This window comes from Xiphophorus couchianus, chromosome 18 (genome assembly GCF_001444195.1).
Source record: "Xiphophorus couchianus chromosome 18, X_couchianus-1.0, whole genome shotgun sequence".
NCBI lineage: Eukaryota > Metazoa > Chordata > Actinopteri > Cyprinodontiformes > Poeciliidae > Xiphophorus > Xiphophorus couchianus.
In genome coordinates, this window is record NC_040245.1 from 9,709,547 (window position 1) to 9,730,551 (window position 21,005).

At 37.8% G+C, this 21,005-nt stretch overlaps 1 protein-coding gene across 1 annotated transcript; it reads left to right on the forward strand.

Annotated features, from left to right (window-relative positions):
• The first annotated feature begins 637 nt into the window (after window positions 1-637).
• On the forward strand, window positions 638-18,413 carry alp3 (alkaline phosphatase 3). Its single transcript, XM_028044561.1, has 11 exons — window positions 638-836; window positions 3,190-3,306; window positions 3,532-3,647; window positions 4,683-4,857; window positions 8,129-8,301; window positions 8,422-8,562; window positions 9,313-9,382; window positions 9,954-10,088; window positions 11,851-12,042; window positions 14,381-14,497; window positions 15,626-18,413. The coding sequence occupies exons 1-11, from the start codon at window positions 767-769 to the stop codon at window positions 15,859-15,861; spliced, it is 1,542 nt and encodes a 513-aa protein (XP_027900362.1). The 5' UTR covers window positions 638-766; the 3' UTR covers window positions 15,862-18,413.
• The last annotated feature ends 2,592 nt before the right edge of the window (window positions 18,414-21,005 follow it).

Consider the following 21,005-nt stretch of genomic DNA (forward strand, 5'->3'; position numbering starts at 1 on the left):
ATGATTTGTCAAAGTTTAAAATATGTATTTGTAGACATTTGGGAAACACTGCAGTTGTCAGTCTTGAAATCTGTCAAGATGATTCCCTTTCCCTGTTAATTTATTTCCGGTATTAACAAACCACAGCAGGCCTTGGTCACCAGGCGCTCATTTACAACTGTTATCTAATGCTTACACGAAGCATTAGATAACAAAAACACCTGATATAAATATCTCATTATCAGTGCGTGACAATATCTGCTGAATTAAAACTGAAGAGCAGGTTTACATCTGTTTCCAAGGCAACTTTTAACTGTCTGTGTCAGAGCTGAAGGAACTGGAACAAGCAATCAAATAAAAACACAACGGTCAATATGGGCTTTAATGTATTCATTTGAAAATAGATGGTTGAGGGCTTCCACCTTGCAGCCTCGTCCCGGTGGACTCTGCTTCTCACTTACATAACTTTATGGCTCGCCGCACTTTCTGTTAGATAGAATGCATTTATGATTGGAAAACACACCCACACACACACACACACACGGTGTCCAGTGCTGTGTTATGGGTTTGCTTTCAGGTCCTTGAACTTTAGCTCAGCATCATAAATAATGGCCTTATAAACACTAAAACTAAAATTCATCCAGCAATATGGTGTTCTTAGTCAGTGGTCACAGGCGGCAGAGATTTTATGAATTTATGGCATCTTGATAAAGATTACTGAGGAAAAGTCACGGAGCTGATCTTCTGGAAGGCAGCAGTGGTTGATCTGCAGCTTGAGAAGTTGACCATGGAGTGGACAAGAGTGGCCCTTGTTGCATTGGTTCTGCTGGTAACTCTGGGATTGTCAAGAGCCAAGGGTAAGACCAAAAAGATACGTTATTATTCAACTCACCATTGTCTTTGATCTGATTTATGGCATCCTGATGTGCTTTCCCACCAGACTTTCTTTTCCTCACATTTTGGCTACTCCACACACTTTGCAGTTTTTTATAGATATATTTAAGTTCTTTTCGAAACTGCCCTGAAAACTAAAAATATAAATTTGTTTACAACCTTTTCAGCTTCTCTTCAGTCTGCCGTTCCAAACATGAAAAAAGGAATTCAATTTCATTTCTATTCATACTTTTAGTGATTTAATAATGATCGTCCTTCATGTACTCGGCATAGAAGGTATAAGCCCTCTAAAAATTGGTTTCTGCATGGATATGGTCAGGAAGCCCAACAGAATTTGATGTAGGTCTTTAGTAGAGTAACAGACAAAAGGGACAGGTATGCTTTAAATCATTCTTGCCAATTGTTAGCCTAAAAAATGGCAGCCTTGATTACAGTTTTTCAGATCACAAAACCTTCAAAAAGTATGAAGTTTAAATTTAAATCCATTAAAAAAGTCAAACACAGAATATGTTTATCTACCAAGGCTGTCAGTGTGAGGCTTTTCCTGTGTTCAGCAAATGAGAAACAGAGGAGAAACAGCCCACATGTGTCAGCACCACAGGACAAATACTGACATTGGATTGGCTCGCATTCTGGACCAAGCTCTGTATCATGCTCTGGATCTCTTTCTGGATTGCTAGTAACAGCCTGTATTTGGATCAGAAATTATAATTTAAACTATTAATCATATTTAGAGATTCCACTTTATATCTAGTAAGAATCATCCAGTCTTACATGAACTCATGTATTGGTGCTGGTGAGAATGTTTTTATTCAGAGCAGAGTGCGGAAGTGCAAAAATAAGCAGAACATTTCAGCAACATTTGAAAGTTCAATAATTAGCTTTTTACAATTTTATTCTTCACAGTGTTTTAAGGCTTAATTTGAATATTGAATGACAGATAATTCAGCCAGTTGACAGACTCATTTTCTTACCCTTCAATGTTTTTTCAGGTCCCGCATTCCTTCTCATCCTTGAGAGTGTTTACTGTTCACTTCACAAGAACAGAAGATGTTTTTAGCTTGGCAAACACAAAGCTGTATAAGAGCTTTGTCAGCATTCACTGTGCATGGCTGTATAAAACTGTTTACAGCACACAGAGATGTAGGAAGGAGATAAGAGAGTGTGAGAGTGAGATGTGACAGCTGTTGCTGCATACGCACACGTTCAGGTCCCAAAGGATTTTTCTGGTCACAGTGATCTCCCTTATGTTTAAGTTTGATGTTTCTTCAAAGCATAACCTCTGCTGGAGCTGGTGAACAAATTTTCCTCTAACAAACATTTTGAAAAATTTGATTGTCAAAATGTTTTGTTCTCTTTGGGAGAATCACAGAACAAAAACTGTTGGCACTTTATGTAGATTGAGGCACTGAAAGAAAATTGTAGCATTCTTTTCAAGCCACAAACCTTTTTATCTCAGCTTTCCACTGACTTTGAAATGTTTCTGAAATATCCCTGTCAGCACTCAAAAAAAGGCTTTAATAATAACATTTGCCCACAAATGTAAATTGTCCTGGTGTCATTTATCTTGTTTTGAAATTTTTAGATGTGAATGAATTACTTTTATTTTGTTGTCATGCAACTTTTTTCTGTGGTATAACTTCGATCACATCTCTAGGATTCAGAAAAGTCCTCCTAACTCTAGAATGTTGGTAAGATGAGTTTTTTGTACAAACCACTAACTGTACAAATGCCTTCAGAGGGGAGTGAAACCTTTTAAGCTATTATTCTCTTATTAAACATAAGTCTCTTATTTTTCCACAAATAGAAATCATAAATGTCTGGCATGCATTTATAATAAGTCCCATGTGAGTGGAAACTTTACAAATAAAAATTTTTTAAGGCTTTGAACTAAACATTCCAGTCTCAAGTCCTTTATTGTCTCTAAGAGGTTTTCCTCGGGGCAGAGATTACATGTAAACATAAGCTGCTATTAACTTTAAAAAAGTGCAGACTGAATCTCAGTTGTGTTATTTTTATTTATTTGTTTCTCCATAACGGTGCATAAAAACATGAATGCTGTGTGTTTATTTTAAAAAAGGCTGTTCTTCTTCCCTGGTTTCCTGAGGATACTGAATTATTTACCTACTTGGTCTTTGTGATGATTGATGTCGATTATTTCTCATCTTTTGGGGACATAGGATTATTACGTTCTAAAACTTACAGTTGCATAATATAACCCTCATAAGGTTTTGCGTGAAAAAACATAAAAATTCCACGTTAAATATCAAATAATATCAATAATATTAGTCAGTTTCATATGCATGTGTTTTTCAGTTGAGGAGGAGAACCCCGAGTTCTGGAGGTCAAAGGCCACACAGACTCTACAATCAGTCCTGGACAGAAAACTGAACACCAATGTTGCCAAGAACGTCATCCTTTTCCTTGGGGATGGTAAGTTCCAAAAAGCCCAGATATTTCCAGACTTGTTGCTAAATAACCCATCTGAAACAGATGTGGCCACCACCATGAAGAATCAGTATTTTCCTTATTTTCTTCCCCCATTGTTTTCTTCTGCATCAGAACATCTTTGATATTTAGAAACACACTGGAATATTGGTAGTGTGAATTATTTATTACAACTGGAATGCATGCAGACGTTTGTGCTGTGTGCCTCAGGAATGGGAATTACAACCTACACTGCTGCCCGAATCCTCAAGGGGCAGCTACAGGACCAGACCGGAGAGGAAACAGTGATGACCATGGACACCTTCCCACACGTGGGGCTGGCTAAGGTTTGTACAGCACAGTAACATGTGGAAAAGTCCTGTTTTCTTAAGAAACTGTAAATATATAGAATGAAGTTTTGAACCCTTTTGATTCATACACAACTTAAAAAATGGCCAAGCAGCAGCAAAAATCCACAATGTTTTCTCATAGAAGCATTTTAAAGGAATAAAAATACTCATATTATATAACAAGAGACATTGAATACAAATTTCCTGGTCTCTACCTGTAAATTACAGTGTTTCTCTATTACTAGACCACACGTGTCAAACTCAAGACATGGGGGCCAAATCTGGCCTGCTGTGGCTTTTTATGTGGCCCTCTAGAACCCAAATTATATCAATAAGTGCTCTCAGTTTTTCAGAAATCTGCAAAAGCCACACAAGACATTTTTTTTTCTGATTTCTGAATTTTCTCAAAATTGGTCAAAACTATTGAGTTTGGGCGTGCTGTAATGGCGTAGGGGATAGTCCTCGACGCGGCCGTCGTGGGTTCGACTCCCGGACCTCACAATATTTGCCGCATGTCTTCCCCCTTTCCTGTCAGTCCCATATAAGGGACACTAGAGCCCACAAAAGACCCCCTGGAGGGGTAAAAAACCCCCAAAAAACTATTGAGTTTAAGTGACCACTGCCTCAGCCTTACTTGATGTCAAGTAATAGTCCATAAAAGATACAGCAAGTAATAAAAATCACATTTAGCATCATACATTAGCGCAAATATCTTAAAAGTTCTTTACAAATATTTCTAAATTGGCACCAAAAAATCTGCAAAACAATTACAAAATCCTGGAGGAGTAGCTATTTATTGACATTTTAACAGTTTAATTATTTTTATTGATATATTCTGCCACAACTGGCCCTTTAAGAACATTCAGATTTTTGATATGGCCCAAAATGAAAATGAGTTTGACACCTCTGTGCAAAACTAAACGTTTTGGTTAAAACATTAAACATGAACACTGACTAATATCTAAATGGGGTTTACATGCAACCTCAGCATTCGTCAGAACTATAGCTCATTTCAGTGTGTGTTTTGTGCAGACCTACAGTGTAGACTTCCAGATCCCAGACAGTGCAGCCACGGCCACGGCGTATTTGTGTGGAGTAAAAACCAACCTGAACACCATCGGAGTCAGTGCGGCGACTCGCAACGGGGTCTGCAAAACTCAGAAAGGGAATGAGGTCACCTCCATTCTGAAGTGGGCCAAAGATGCTGGTAAGGTCACCTTGCCACTTCTGAGAACATATTTACCCCATAATTTTCTTAGAAAATGCATCAATTTATTTTTTAATTTGGAGGGTTAAGACAGAAGGGCAGGTTTACTCTACCAATGCAGTTTTTCTAAGAAATATGATTTGTGTATTATACTTGTCTAATCTGTTGTTTACAGTTTTCTTTAAAGTTTGTTTTCTGTGGTTTTATTTGACTGCTGCTCTAGAGTTTTTTTTCTGGCACAACTAAAAGTGAACTACATATAAAATAGTTGGGTACTAAGATTTAAAAAAACTGTTTGTGACATTTCAATGAAATTAAAATGTCACAAGTTTTTTGACACTGCATTTGTAATGTGTTTTTAAAGTTAAGATCTGTAACCTACAACCAACATAAGGGGAAAATGGGCCACACTTCATACTCCAGTGATTTTATTCACATAAAATAAGTTGAAGTTAAAGTGACTTACAGATCTGTTGCAACATGTTTCTCTCTCCTCCTTCATTGTGTAAAGTACAATCTATCCTTCTCAGGATTATAAGCTCATTTTGAAAGAACACAGATTCAACCTTTGCTGGAGAAATGCCACAAAGCATCTAGTCAAATGGAAATCTTAAAAAGGATAATATTGTTACATTGGGATGACCTGAGGAACAGGTCATTCCAAGCATAATCCCAATATGGCATAATCATCTGTTTTATCAACTCCACTTCACAGACTGGAACAAAGGCATGGATATGACTTTTCCCATACTTTTAAATCACAGAGGGTACATTAGTTATGTATTTTACTTTTTTAACACCAGTAACTTTCTGTTATTTTTTCAAAATGCAATCAGTGTTGTCAAGGGCCAGACTATCATGCACTAATTAATGATCACTTGTTATTTTAGAATCCCCAAATCATTCTTGATTCATTTCCTGCAGATCTGTTTATCCTTTTCTGAGGCTTTCACTTTTTCTGCTATGGTCTATCGTACCCCATTTTCTCCTCCCAGGTTTTAGTTTAGAAGTTCTCACATACCTGCTGGACTTTCAGTACTCGGTCAGATATATTTGTCTCGATTCCTGGTCATTTGGTAACTGATGGAAGATAATCTACTGATTTCAGAAATAATCCAGTGTCCATGTTTGACATCTCCAGCGAAAGCCTTAGGTTAAGCTTCACAAACAGTGCAACAAGTAGACATGTTCAGAGCTTCAAAAGGACATCACTGGAGATGTGATTATCATAATAGAAAAAAGAGGAAATCAAGTTAAGTTGCTAACCAGTTACATCATACATTACCAAAATGAACGGCTTTGTAATAATACTAAGTCCCAAATATAGTAATTTCTACTGCAGCAACAGAAGACACAAGGTTGATGAAAGTGTTACAGTGAGCAATATATTTATTATCATCTCCACTTATGAAAAAGTACAACGTGGCTTTTGGCTGCTATCTGTTTTTATAACTTCAATACAGTCAAAGTGCTGTGTACTTCAGCTACCGCAAGGGGGAGCTGGACCCCACTTCGTGCTTCAAAAATTGTATTCACATAAAATAACTTAGTGACATCCTTTTCTCTAACCCCTCACAGCTTAAAGCACAATCTGTCCCCAGATTTCAAGCTTATGTTGAGAGAACAAATGTTCCAACTTTGCTGATACAACAAAACGACTCAATGTGACCTACATCGTTGTTTTTGAAGAAAACTTAAATAAATTAGGGCTCTGTCAGTGCAAGAACAAGCTAAAAAAGGGAGTAGTTTCAATCACAGTTTCTTTAGCTATTTTTTCTTATGCAGTGACATTTCTATAGTGAAGGGGGTAAAATAATATTAGCCTATGCTACAATCTGATGACAGACCCTCAGTATTTCTGCCTTTCTACATTTTTTCAAATTGTGAATTTTTAAAAGAGCTTGAATTGGAGAAGCTCTAAAGATAGTCAGAGCTTCACTATAATTAAGAATGAAGCAATGAGTATACATTAAGACAAAGTCTATTAAAAACAACAGAAACATTCACATAAAAAGTGGATAAAAACTTTCAGAAATAAAATGAAAGCTTTGCGGAGGAAGCTGATTTTTGTCTTTGTATCAGAAATCCCCTCAGGTTTGCGGCAAGCCTGGTTTACAGCTTAGCTCAGCTGTTTCTAATGTGCACTTTGACCTTGATCGAGTTCTAGGGTCCATACTGTTGTTTTAATACCTGGACATTATTACACCAATGTTATTCTTAGTCTTTGACCTGAAAAGAACTCTGCAGCACATCATTTAAACATCCTGCAGACAAGTCATGTTCCTCGTGAGACTTCATTTAGGTGTTGGGAAGGAACTTCTGCAGAGAAGTGCCCCTGGCTGTCCGAAGATAAATGTAGGTGTCACTGGCAACTCAAATATATGACAGCCTGTGGACCTGGCATCAGCTGGCATTACATGGCTTAGATCTGATGATTTAACAACACTGAGAAAAAATACCATTCTTCCACAAAAAGATGGGTTTATATGAATACATTGAACTAAATAACATAAAGATTCTAAAAGTTAATTATTTTCATTTAAAAACAAAATGCTGCTATGAAAATATTGCTTTTACAATTATGCTGATTTCTGATACACTAGGAGAAATCGGAAACAGGAGTTTTGGAAGTCTCTCTAGTCATACTATCTTAACCAATGATGCTAATTTCTAAATTAGCTTTTACTATTGATATCTTCATAGACATATAGAGGTGAAATTTCTTGAGTAGTGAGACTCAACTGTCAGCTAAAATACATAAAAGTCAACAAGACATTTTAAAGTGTCAGATATAAACATAAACAGTCAGAGCTTGAAGAAGAACTCTAATTTTGGCTATTTATGGATTATTTCCCGATTTCTGACTTGTTGAAAGTGTGATTATATAATAAACAATGAAATTTGTTTTTTTAAAATCAATGCACTAATTGTAAATTGGAGATTTTAGCTGATATCCTCCTTTAGGAGTATAGTAGGAAGAGTTTGTAGAATTAGAAGTAGAAGTTGATCATTATGGGGTTCTCTATGACCAGCTGATATTTGAAGCTCAAGGCAATAAGGGTCAATATTGCATTGCAATTCTTTTGTTTTTATGAAGCCAGTATGTTTTTTTTTTTTCCATCTGCCATGTATTTTTTGACTGGGGATAAGAATTTAAAAATTTTTAATATTAACCTAAACTGGGAAAAAACTGTTCTGCAGTTTTGGTAACATTCTACACTTAAACATTTTACTCAATTGCTCCATTAACATAATTGTATTATTATTGCAGGTAAGTCTGTTGGTATTGTAACGACCACACGGGTGCAGCACGCCACCCCAGCAGCTGCCTACGCCCACAGTGCCAGCAGGTCATGGTACGGCGATGCAGACATGCCTGATGCGGCCAAAAGGGACAACTGCACCGATATCGCATCGCAGCTTATCGAAAACATAGACATCGATGTATGTTATTTTGTGCCAGAAATCACAACTATGGATATTTTTAAAACAAATTTATTCTTTAAAAGTTTCATTGTGTAAAAATGTGAGCATTCCCAATAATAATGTGTGTGTTTGTCTCAGGTGATCATTGGTGGAGGCAGAAAGTACATGACACCTCGGGGCACCAAAGACCCAGAATACTCCTCGGATTTGTCTTCCTGGGGCACAAGAAGAGATGGACGAAACCTAATCCAGGAGTGGCAGAGCATGAAAACAGGAAAGGTAGATCTTTTGATAACTAGAGCTGACATGTAGATCAATTAACACAAAACCCTCACATCAACAAAGCACATCCATCTAATTCATCAAATTTTTGGAAAGGAACTCAAAAGGGGGAATATAATAATCCTTTTAATGAGTGGGTATCTGGGACATTGTTAACAACCATGCAGTGATTACAAAATAATGCTCTGATATGTGCAAGATAAGGTGTGAAAGTCAGTCTAAAAACTGACTTTCTGTAATACTGTATCTTCACGATAATTTTAAAGGTCCAGTATTTAAAATCACAAACTGTATACTGCAACCAACATTACATAAAGCAACAAAGTATGTGGAGTCAAGTGAGACCTGCAGGCTCTTTTAAAAACTTTGTTAAAAAATGACACGTGTTCTCCATCTTGTATGTAATTTGATCAAGGAGAGACCATCTGATCAAATTAAGTCAGCCTTTGTTTTTTCAAAATAATACATTCAACTTTTCTCCTGGATGGAATCATTTTGTAAATGTGATGTTTTTGAAGACCAGGACTAAAAGTGCTGTTTGTATGCTTTTAGGAGCAAAAACTTTCTTGAACTGACTTCAAACCTTAAGAGTAGATCTGACAATGAAAGCTACACAGAAGATTTTCAGTTGTTTTAAATTAAACTGCATTAAATAAACGTCTATAAAACAGAATGATCACGCAACTGACCTGTCAACACAACTTATTTCTCTTTACAGTGTTAAGTTTCTTAGTCTGTGTGTTCCAGGTAGCCCACTATGTGTGGAATAAAAGTGATTTTGATGCTGTTGACCCTGAAGCCACTGACTACCTCATGGGTAATTCTTTTTTTTCCTCACGTTTCCATTCACCTTTGACTTATTACACGTTTCTCTCTTTGTGCAGACCCAACTTTCATGTCTGGTATTAGAAAGCGTCTCATTTTGGTCCTGATGTTCTTGGGTTTCAATGGACTCCTTTCATTTCCCACTGTTGGTGCCAGTCCTGAATACTCATAAACTCAACTTGTCTACAGATGTTTTTAAGAAATAACAATCTACATTAAATTTCAGTTTATAGTAATGTGGAAATATAAATATGATCACAGCTGCTTTTGTAGCTTTCTAAAACAGTATTCATATTTGATTGCATAATACAGAACAGAGATTGCTTTAGCCAAAAGGTTTTTAGATTTTTTTTTTCCCATTTAGAATGTTATTGTGAAAAGCAGTCAAAAACCCTCCGTAATATTGTGCAGAAAGACCATTAACAGCTTTATTGAGTTATTTTCCAATATGTTCATATTTGTTTGAAAACAATAGTAGCGGGATGAAAACCATGCCGCTCGGCCTCCTCTCAGGTTAAACTGGAAATGTGTAATTCTGATGTGGTTTAGCCGTCTCTTCACAGCTCTGTTTGAACCCGGGGATCTGCGTTATGAGGTGGAGAGGGATCCAAGCACTGATCCGTCTATTGTTGAGACCACAGAAAAAGCAATCCAGATCCTGCAGAAAAACCCAAGAGGTTTCTTCCTACTAGTGGAGGGTAAGAGGCAATGGTTTACAAGTTGTGGTGAATCTTGCGCAAATAATCCCTTTCTTAAAACCATATACACTTTTTCTCGTATTTACAAATTGTTTAAAGAGGCAATATTTTGTAAAATCATTTATTTTTAGCTTTACATCATGCTATAGTGTTATTCCCTCATCAGAAACCTGGAATGCCACTTTGATTCTTTCATCCATCTTCGAGAAATCCTTGAATCATATTGAATCGGGGTGCCTAAACGCTTGCTCTCACAAAGCGTCGCCATCTTACCCAAAGCTGCCTGGATATGCAATCTCCGCTGAGCTTCCGCCTTACAGAGAACCTTTCTCAGACCATCCCCCCACTCACTCATACAAACTAGCTGCAGCAGCAATCGGCAAACACCTGATGGAACTGCAAGTCTGTGAGCTTAAAATATGAATTACTTCTCAGTTTAAAATTCCTAAAAATGGTTGTTAAAGGCTATTAGAGAAATGTTTTGATGTCATACTGAAAATGGAATGTTGGAAAGAAAATGAGCTTCTTAAAGAGACATAGGCACAATTTCACAGTGTTAAAAACATTGTGAATGACAAATTCTTAAGACTACCCCTTTAAAGGTTTTAGGAATTACAGTAAATACAAAACTTTTCCAATTTTCTTTTTTTTACCACCAATCTTGGGGGGTTTAGAAAAATCCTCATGCCATCAGCATCATCTCCATCTTCCACAACGCATCATTTCAGAGAACAATGTACCTGCAGTAGATCTGGTGGCTTGACATTGATTCTGGCCACAGCTCAATGAGTTTGCTGCAGCGTGTGCTGTAGTGGGGGGGGGTTGGAGGCGCTGATGTGTTTCTGTTCCACTCGGCTGCTGCGCTGGCCTCCTCATCCATCTCTCCTTTAATCTGAGGCAGCTGCCTGGGGACGCCTCGCTTCGACCGAGTGTCTTCACAATGACTTAAAAATAACAGGCAAATGTAGAAATAGAAGCAGGCATATGGTGCATCCAGTCACTGACAGCTCCCAGAGATCTCAACTTCTCACCTGGCCTATACTTCTCTTTCCAACATAATGTGCCTTACAGAAGCACTCATACCCTTGAAGTTTTTTTTTTTTTTTACTTGACATGTTACAACCACAAACTTCCCTGTATTTTGGGTTGGGATTTATGTGACATGGCATCTTATTGTGTGATCAGAATGAAAATGAGATATGTTTTTCTTTTATTGACAATTTTAGTTTTGACAAATAAAAAGGTCGACCACGTGGCACACATTTGTAGTAAACTTTCAAAGGTCACTGGGGATAGTTTAGGCTTCTTAAGAGAATATTATTGTTATTCAAAAGCCACTTCTCAAGCAATTAAATATAAATGCCCTTTGAAGAAGTTAAATTCCAGGAATCTGGTTTATCTTAAAGGACTTAACCTTGCCTCATTTCAGCCACTACCCACAAGTTATGCTGTGACCAAATTCAAAATACCACACTTTGCCTCACAATTTTTGAATAAAGATTTAAGGAAATTATCTGCAGCATATGCTTTATGTCTGGTTAGATCACAATGATACTGTAGAACTAACTGTTTCTCTTTTTCATTTTATTCGTTTTTTTTTATGTCAAGCATTAAGATCAGAACTGTAAAAGAAGGCAAAGTAGAAAACTCAGCTAAAAACAAGCCATTTATTTTTATCTTTAGCACTTGAATTAGCTTTTTCATTGCCTTTTTTCCCTCTACATGACCACCCTGTAAGCCTCCTTGTCATGCGTGTGTCCAGGGGGAAGAATTGACCAGGCCCACCACGCCGGCCGGGCCTACATGGCCCTACATGAGGCTGTTGCTTTCGATAACGCCATCGCCAAGGGCCTCGAACTCACAAAAGAGGACGAAACTCTCACTATAGTGACGGCCGACCACTCCCACCCTCTGACCTTCAATGGATTCCCCTTTCGAGGGCAGAGCATTCTGGGTAATTTCAGCTTGAATTTTGTCTGCGGATTTAGGTTTAAACTTTTGCTTTGAAGTTTGAGTCTGCAGAGACATTTGCTTCTCTTTTCCCACTTAAGCGTGTCTCTTCCCATTCATTTTGCCCTTCCAGGTGTGTATGTTTGTGTGCACAAGCGCTTGCTTCCTCACAGCTTCAGAGTGCTTCAGCCACCAGCAGCTTGACATTTCTTCTGCTTTCTCTCTCCTGCAATTACAGTCTAGGTAAACACATAGCTGGCAGCCTCTCTCTTTCTCTCCTTTCTATTTCAGTCACTTCCTGTCTCTTCATCTCTCCTCTCTACCTGTCTGCAAGCATCGGCCACAGTGCCTCCCTATTTCTCATCTTCCCCTGATGGAGAGTCTTCCTACCTTCCTCACATGCTGTTAACATCTTTACCATCAGCTCTCAGCATTCAGTGTTGTCTCCTCTCTTTTCTGCTTACAGGGAGATAATGCCACATAACAGAAAAGAAAATCCCATCACATTATTGAGCTAGGAAACCTAAAAATCTTAAATTGGTAAAACAAACAAATTTCAACTAGTATTGATGTATTACCACCAAATTCATTATCTGGTGAATGAACAGCCAAATTAATAAATTGGATTTAAATACTGTATATAGAAGAAATAAATAAATTCATAAATGGACATTGCATAATTACATACAAACAAAATCACACCAATGACACTTACAATCTCCCCAAGCATTAGCATGTCAAAAGATGTCAAACACACCATAATAATAAATTAATAAATGGGTTAATGGCAATTTAACCGAATTGTTAAGGATCCTTAACGCATTAACAGAAAATTATCAGTAGTAATGTTTCAGAATCTTAAATAGTTTTATACTCAAACTTATCAAAAATATGTTAATTCCACAACCATGGAAGTGGTAAAATAGACAAACATGGGACATAAAAACAAATCCTAGTTGTAAAATTAATAACCCTTGAATAAAAAAAAAAAATCCAAACAAACTGAATGCCAAGCAACTCACTGCTGAATTTGGTAATCCCTTATCAAGTTTTCATAGAGTTTGGTAGTGTGAACGACAGACATCTCTACTCCAGCGACAATCACAACCAGCACTTTCACTACAGCACCTGTGGCTGGATGAATGAATGAATGGGTTACAGGGTTGGTGAAGTTGGCTAAATGTCTGCAATTACTTTGTTTAGTTTTTCCCCCAAACTTTGAAAACTCCTGACACAGCATGTGTAAACGCACAGTGCAACAACTTCACAGAAACACCTTTTTTAGTGGGGATATGAATATGTGAAAGTTTAGTGGTAATACAAAACAAAAACATGGACTGAACCATCTTACTTTCCTCAAAGATGCTTGAGATGTTGATAAATAAACTGGTTAAGAGAAATTTCTCCCCAGATCTTCTATCTTCCACTTAAATCTTTTTTTGTAGCAAGGGGTCATTTACCACTTGGTGAACTCTGGGCAGAGCAAAGAAAGCTTTTAAATCCCTGGGTGAGGTACAGTTTGCTTAATCTTCAAACTACTCCTCTCACATCCGCTCTACTGACTTTGGTATGCTTTATCTTTAGGTGGCTTTTATATTCTGCTTTGTTGCTTGACCTATTTGGACATAAGCTTCAAGCTCGAGTAGAGGTGAAAATGTGATGCTGTAAAACTAGTGGTACAGGTTCCTGTTTATTCCACCTTTCCTGGTTCTACAAAGCTTCTTATTGTGAGTGTTTTTTATTCACCTGTATTCCTCTTACTTTTACATAACTCCACAGAGCTGTAAGCATTTGCTTTCTTGTTTTGTTTGAATCACAGCGAAACTTTTTGCACCTGAAGTGAAGTTTCAAGACGTTTCCAACAAAATCCTCGGCCAAGCACTGATATTTTGAGGATTTGCTGGAGCAAAGTCTTCCCTTTTAAAAGATGCTTCCCACAATAATATCAATATGAGCCTTCCATGTTTTTATTGACTGGCCTACTGTTGTGTGGTTGTTTCATGCAGTTTCCAGCTTTCAGCTCCCTCTGTCCTACCTCCTTCCCTCCCTCTCCCTCCTCCTCTTTCCTCTCCCAGCGGTGCAGCAGTGATTAATGATACTGTGAAACTCTAAGCTCTTCATCAGCAGGGAGACTCGCCAGGCTAATGGCTCATCTGGAGAGAAACACCGAGATACTCAACAAGCTTGAGACCTTCTGTAGCACCCTGGGGATCCGCAAACCCCTCCTTCTATTGTGCTTGTGTGTTTTCATAACCGCTGTATATGTGCATGTGGAAACCTCACAGAAAGGAAGAAAAAAAAAAAAAAAGGTGAATATTCAAGCTTATCGTTGTGTTTTTCAGGTAAATCTCCTCTGTGGGGTACAGACTTTTTACCCTACACCACTCTGATGTACGGCAACGGACCAGGTCACAAAATCATTAACGGCAAGCGACCTGACATTCGAAATGTCGCCACAAGTAAGACTCAATCACTATTTATAGAGCAGTTGGATTCTAATTACAGAATTTAGCCATACTAAACAGGATTATGTAAAACTACAGTTCTTTGTAAACATCTGCATCTTTATTTTGTGTCAGTACTACAAACCTTCATGTATTTTACTTAGAACTTTACAAAAGGATAGCAAGAAAGAGTGCATAATTGAAGTGGAAAATAATTTATTACTTAACATACAGTTTCAATTTCAATGAATTTGGAATTGAAGCTGTACGGTAAATTTTTGTACCAATATTTACTGTATTATATCAATATTTTAATAGGAAATATTGGTACAATCATGTAAGGTACTTCACTGTACCTTACATGATTGTGCTGTAAAATGTGAAAAAAAATCACGTAAGGTAGTACCTTACGTGATTTTTTTTCACATTTTACAGCACAATGTATTTTATTTAGGTTTTATTCAGATTTTAGTTGGAATTTTACATCAGACTAATATAACACTGTTTAAAATCAGAAATATGAATAAAAAGTATGTTTTATACAAATGTAAAGGTTATTTCAGAAGATATATTTAATCTGTCAAACAATACTCATCTGGGGCGTGCTGTGGTGGCGCAGGGGGTTAGCATGCCCCACGTTTGGAGGCCTTAGTCCTCGACGCGGACATCGCGGGTTCCACTCCCGGTCCCGACGACCTTTACCGCATGTCTTCCCCTCTCCTCACCCTCCTTCCTGTCTGCCTACTGTAGAAAAAATACGAGCCACTAGCGCCGCAAAAGCTCTTCGGAGAAAAAAATGGAAAAAAAAAAAACTCATCGAACTACACATTGAAATTTGTTGGGTATTACTGTAGCTTTTGTTTTGGAAAAATAGTAAACTTTTACAATCAAGTTTTTGACCCAGGTGGTTGTGTGCAGTTTTTCAAGAAAATTTTCTTTGTCCTCCTTTTTTTCTCCCTCTTTCTCTGTGCCATTCTGAATATTTAATGGCTGCAATCATTGTTAAAAACTGGGTGTTAAAAACTCAGAAGAATTTTGGAAGGAAAATCATGTGATAAGTCAAACTTGATCAGCAGGCAGAGAATTCAGCTGTTTTCCTACAGGTTGGACATGTTCATCCTCTGTATGTTTTTTCTTTTGCAGAAGATAAAAACTACGTCCAGCTCTCTGCCGTCCCCGTAGACTCGACCACCCACAGCGGGGAGGACGTGGCAGTGCTGGCCCGTGGACCCATGTCTCACCTCTTCAGCGGGGTCCAGGAGCAAAATTACATTGCCCACGCTATGGGCTATGCTGCCTGTGTGGGGGCCGACCTGAGGCACTGCAATGGAGGGTCTATACCACCTGCGAACTCCAGTAAGAAGTCTGTGGCAGTTTAGACCTCATCAGCTCTGTTCAGCAGCCTCCTCAGTTTGCTGCTGGCCCTAACCGTGATCATGTAAGACCCCCTCCCCAGGTGAAGGAGGGGGCTCTTACACCAGCACAGCTTCAGGATCGTTGATGCCAGCAAAGCATTTTGCTGGCATCTGAGAGACAGAATAAGGAGGTGATAAAATTTGTTTTGTTAATCCATCGGCTGCTGAAGAACTTGCCTCATCTTCATTTTTCACTAATAAAATAATTTCTAACTACAAAGTTGATATGTCACTATTATGATTAATGATCCATATGAAAACACAGCTTTTTACTCACATTAATAGCTTCACATGGCTTCATCGGGGAAAGCCATTACATTGTTCAGATTTCCAACATCAGAAGTTAAAAAAATTATTAATACTTTACAGCTCTCAGCTAGCACAGGGAACCTTCATCTTATAAATATCCAATTTTGAGCTTAAAATTTAGTTTGTAACCTAAATATTGAGCTTGCTCACCAAATATTTTGTTTAGAGCTAGGTCTGGGCAATAAATCAATAACAGTATCGCGATAGAGGCATGAGTAATATCAATAAACAAATCAGAAATATGAATAAACAGTGTGCTTATTTATATTTATAAAGAGAAGTTTCAATAGTTTCACTGAACTCTGATCCAGAACTACACAGCATTCTGGGGGATGTAGGCAGAGGAAACGCGTTAGCAGCTCAACTTCTCACAGCGAGCTAAGCAAGGTGGGTGACTTCGACCAACTCACTCATTTTTGGTTACCCTGCAACAACTTGTTTAGTAAATTTCATGGCAGCGGGTTTTGCCACCTACAATAAACAATAAAAGCAATAAAAATCAGCAGCATGTCATAAAAAGGAGTAAAAAGGATAAAATCAGCATAACAGCTCCAGAGGACCAGTTACAGGAACAGGTGAGGTCATATCAACGGTTTGGCAGCATTTCAGAAATTTAAAACAACAAAAACAAATCAATAATGATTTCAACTGATATGAAATGCTTATTTTGTGGTGTGTTTATCAGCCATATTGTCCAGCTAAACAGCATTTGAGTTAAATATTTATAGTTTGCTAGATAATTAATGTGAAACTGTGACACGAGTAACATGGTGAACATTTTAAGAGACATTCACACAAACAGAGTGGTAGTGTTTGCATAAATTTGAGCCTGCATGAATACTTCCTCTAATCCAGATGTAAATTTATTTAATATAAACTACATCTATGTTACTAAATATTTTATCGATGTGATAAAAATGTACGTAGGATCAGTAAGTAGTTGGATTTCGTTTGCAGTATGTGTAATTTTCCAATCTGTGATGCAACAGGCAACCAAGAATCACTCCTCGTGGCTTTGATCCCTTCCTCCAATATCCGCTGTGCTAATTAAGGTTTGAGGCGGCGTGCTTTCATGATATCACCACTGCAGTCCATTAATAATGCAAAAATATTTAAAGTCCGTCTATTTTTATCTGTGACAGATTGTGGTAATTATTCTGGACATCTGGTAGGGATTGGAGTTTGTTAAGCCTGATTTGGACTCTGTGCTCATTTAGCCTGGCCAGAGGCCCTCATCATGTTTGTTTCAGATCTCCGTCTTTTACGCCGAGGCTCAATCAGACATGAGACAGTGGAGGAAAGCATCAGAGACATTTTCAAGGATGCGTAAATACGAAAGGAGAGAAAAACAATGTCTGTTAAGAAACAACAACAAAGCAAATTATTCTAGAAATGAACTGGATTTCACATTCAATGTTAGTCAGTAAAATGTATGTACAGTAAGTCTTCGTCTAGTTTTTTCCCCCTTTGCTTTATTTTCCTGCTTATTCATCTTTTTTATGGTTGAACTCTGAATAAGCAACATTCTTCTCAGACAAAACTTCAGCCTCTCTCACCAGATTTAATCTACTTCTCAAATCTATAATAGCATCTTCTCTGAATTTTGGTCTTATAAAAATCCAAACATTAATTAGAAATTTGCTCTTATCTCCAGCGATGAGAGCCTGAAGGTTTGGAACAGATTACTTATTTGGTCTCCAGCAGGAACCGTGTCATTTCATCTCTGCCCTCTATGATCCTGTTAAGCCCCAAACTAATTGGGTTTAAAGTGATCTTTTAATTTTACCAACATGCTTCTTCTGGCTGGAGGTAAAATGAATGTTTTGGAATACTCCAGTCATGACGGGGCTAAAAATTAGGGTGATGGCATGGAGTCCTTCAAATCTCAAAAACTTAGAGCTCATCACCAAAAATACGCCTTTTAAAAACAAATGGAAGCATAAAAAAGACAGACAAAATAAGTAGAGACAAAATGCAGTTTTTAAATGTAGGTATGACCCACTCATCTTTGCAGAATTGCTGTAATTCAACCACAGGGGAAGGTTTTTGAGCACGTCTAATTTCACCAGAAATACATTATATAGGTTGATCATATGAAATCTCTTCACACCCACATTTAGAATTCAGACATTTTTTCTGTCTAAAGCCATTGCATAATATCTCTAATGCTTTAGTGCTGCATGCAAACATTTCTTTCTTTCTAAAAAGAAAAAAACAAAAAAAATCTTAATAAAACTAGAAATTAAATTCTGTTTAATTGTTTGGATTTCAGGTGACAAATTAACACAAGAGAGAAAAAATATTGTTTATGAAGAAAATGATTGTTATTTTTTTGTTTGTTTTACATTTCATTTTATTTTACATTACATTCAACTGAGAATCTTAAGTGTTTAAAATCTGATGAGTTTCTACTGTTTTGTGAAGAAGAATAGACAAGAATGTCATCACTCAGACATATGCTCCAAAAGACATGCTGTGAAATTGCAGTGAAAGGTGATTCTATAAAATATTGAGTAAGTGTGGCTGAATGCAAATACACGCCACACTTTTCAGATTTTGAATCGCAAATAAATGTTATGAAACCATGTTTATTTTTATTCAAGTTAACAATTTTGAACTACTTGGTTGGTCTATTACATACAATACCAGTTAAAAGTAGGTGGCTTAATGTAATGCACAGCATACGATTAAATGCATAAAAAATTAAAACAAGGCTTTCTACTCATTGACTCTGTTTACAGCTTGCTGTTCACTCTTTAATATTAGTAAAGTGGATCATGACATCACAAAAGCAGGACAGGAAATAAGTAGCTGCTCTGTAATTAACCGTAAAGGATTCTGATAATCACACCTTCCACATGTTCTGCTCTTCGCTCTGCAGCCACACGCTGTGCAGCGCCACATGCTTTCTCTCCCACTGCTGCCCTGCCGGTGGCGCTGCAACACCGGGTAAATGCCACGAATGGGGGAGCTGAGAGGATCTCCGTGGGCTCAGGCTCTTTTTGCCGCAGCTTGCGATGTGTTATGAAATCACGGCTGAGTGCGCTCAGCAGAAGGAGGTGCTGAAGATCCCCATCCTGTAAAATGAAAAATCAGAAGGGCAACATGTCTGACTGACAGTCAGACATAACACAGCTCAGATCTAATCTCCCCTTTTTGTGTTTACTGTGATGAAGGCTGGTAGTATCTTGTTTTTCAGCTTTACTTCTTCATCTCTGCACACTGCGCATTTACGCACAAAATCTTCTGGGATTTTGTTATTGTTATTGTTGTTCTCCCACTTCAACTTGAATATCTATTTTCTCTAAACTTAAGCCCATAAAGAAGAAAAACTGAAATAATTGCTTCTCACATAAAATACTGAATACCCGTTAAAGTCACTGAAACAAGTAACATCCCCCTCCCAAAAACTTCACGCAACTCTGCAGAGGTGCGGATTTCCTGCACCTCCATACGTGGTTGAAGTCCTACTTTCTATCAACAGCATCAGATTTGTGAAATATCAATAATATCTAGTGGAAGCGCTGAAACATGGGGGCATTTGAGCTTTTGCAAATCCGAACAGGCGCCACTGAGCACCCACTCAAAGAGCGTTACGCGATCCTGTTTCGGAGGGAGAGCTGAGCGGATCTGTGCTCCAGGAGATGTAGCGGTGCAGCGAGGAGCCCGCCTCGTCGGTCAGCAGCTCCGCGAGGCTATCTTTAGAGCCCTGGTGGGCGCGAGGAAATACGAATGGAGGAATGAGGAAGACTCCAAAAGCCTCAAGAAAACTTTGCGTTATTTACAAATGGGTCAACCTGCAAACCGTCACTCTTGGTGACTCTTAAACAAATAGTTGTAAGGTGAAAATAAAATGATACATGATTTTCAAAAATGTTACTAAATAAAAATCTGAAAAGTGAGGAGTGCATATATTTAATATCTTTTACTGTTCTGTGTTAACTTATTAGTAAGCAGGTTCCACCTGTGTGTGATTTAATGTCAGTATAAATATAGCAATACTGTGATGGGTTCAGAAGTTCTTTAGAGAACAAACAGCATGATGGAGATTGAAAAGAGAAAAACACACACAGGTCAAGGAGAAAGTTGAGAGGACATTTACACCAACACCAACGCTACTGCGAAAGAGGTGGTGGCAGCATCATGATGTAGACGCAAAAGAAGACTTAAGTTGATTTATAAATATACATATTTATAAATCAACCATACAGATTTAAATAGCATCATAGCTCGCATTGTGTACACCACTCAAAGAAGTCTCTTCGAAAAAAAAACGGTTGAAGCTGTCAGACGAGTGGATATGCTGAAACTTCTGAGCAAGTTGTTTATTTCCTCCCTTCGTCCGTGGAAAGACAATGGCTGAAGAAGTGAGGAGGAGAAGGAAGAAGGGAAAAAAAGAAGGCCAAATTAAATGTGACGACTTATTTCAAGCTGCAGCCCTCCCAGCTAATCCATTAAGCAACAATTCAACTCTAAACATACAGCTACTGCTACAATGGTTTTGTTCAAAACGTTCAGAACTACATGAAACTGCAGTGTTTTTAAACTAAATATCTCAATCAAACAAACTGAGTTTTGTGGTTGTAACATCAAACATCGTTGCAGAGTACCTTATTGTAGAGGTGGACAAATCGATCAAAAATATTGACAATATCGACACCACGCCAGAATTGTTATTGGATCGATAGCGTGGGAAGATCAATTGTTTAGTTTCAGGTACCATCTTGAATGTTTGTGTATTGTAGTTTCTCAAATCTAACTGTAAAAAGATTCAACTTTGACTTGCTCTAAGCTTATTT

Coding starts and splice junctions, on each gene's coding strand:
- alp3 (XM_028044561.1), top strand. CDS start 767: ATGGAGTGGACAAGAGTGGCCCTTGTTGCATTGGTTCTGCTGGTAACT. Junction 837..3,189: donor GGGATTGTCAAGAGCCAAGG/GTAAGACCAAAA, acceptor TGTGTTTTTCAG/TTGAGGAGGAGAACCCCGAG. Junction 14,498..15,625: donor CATTCGAAATGTCGCCACAA/GTAAGACTCAAT, acceptor TTTCTTTTGCAG/AAGATAAAAACTACGTCCAG.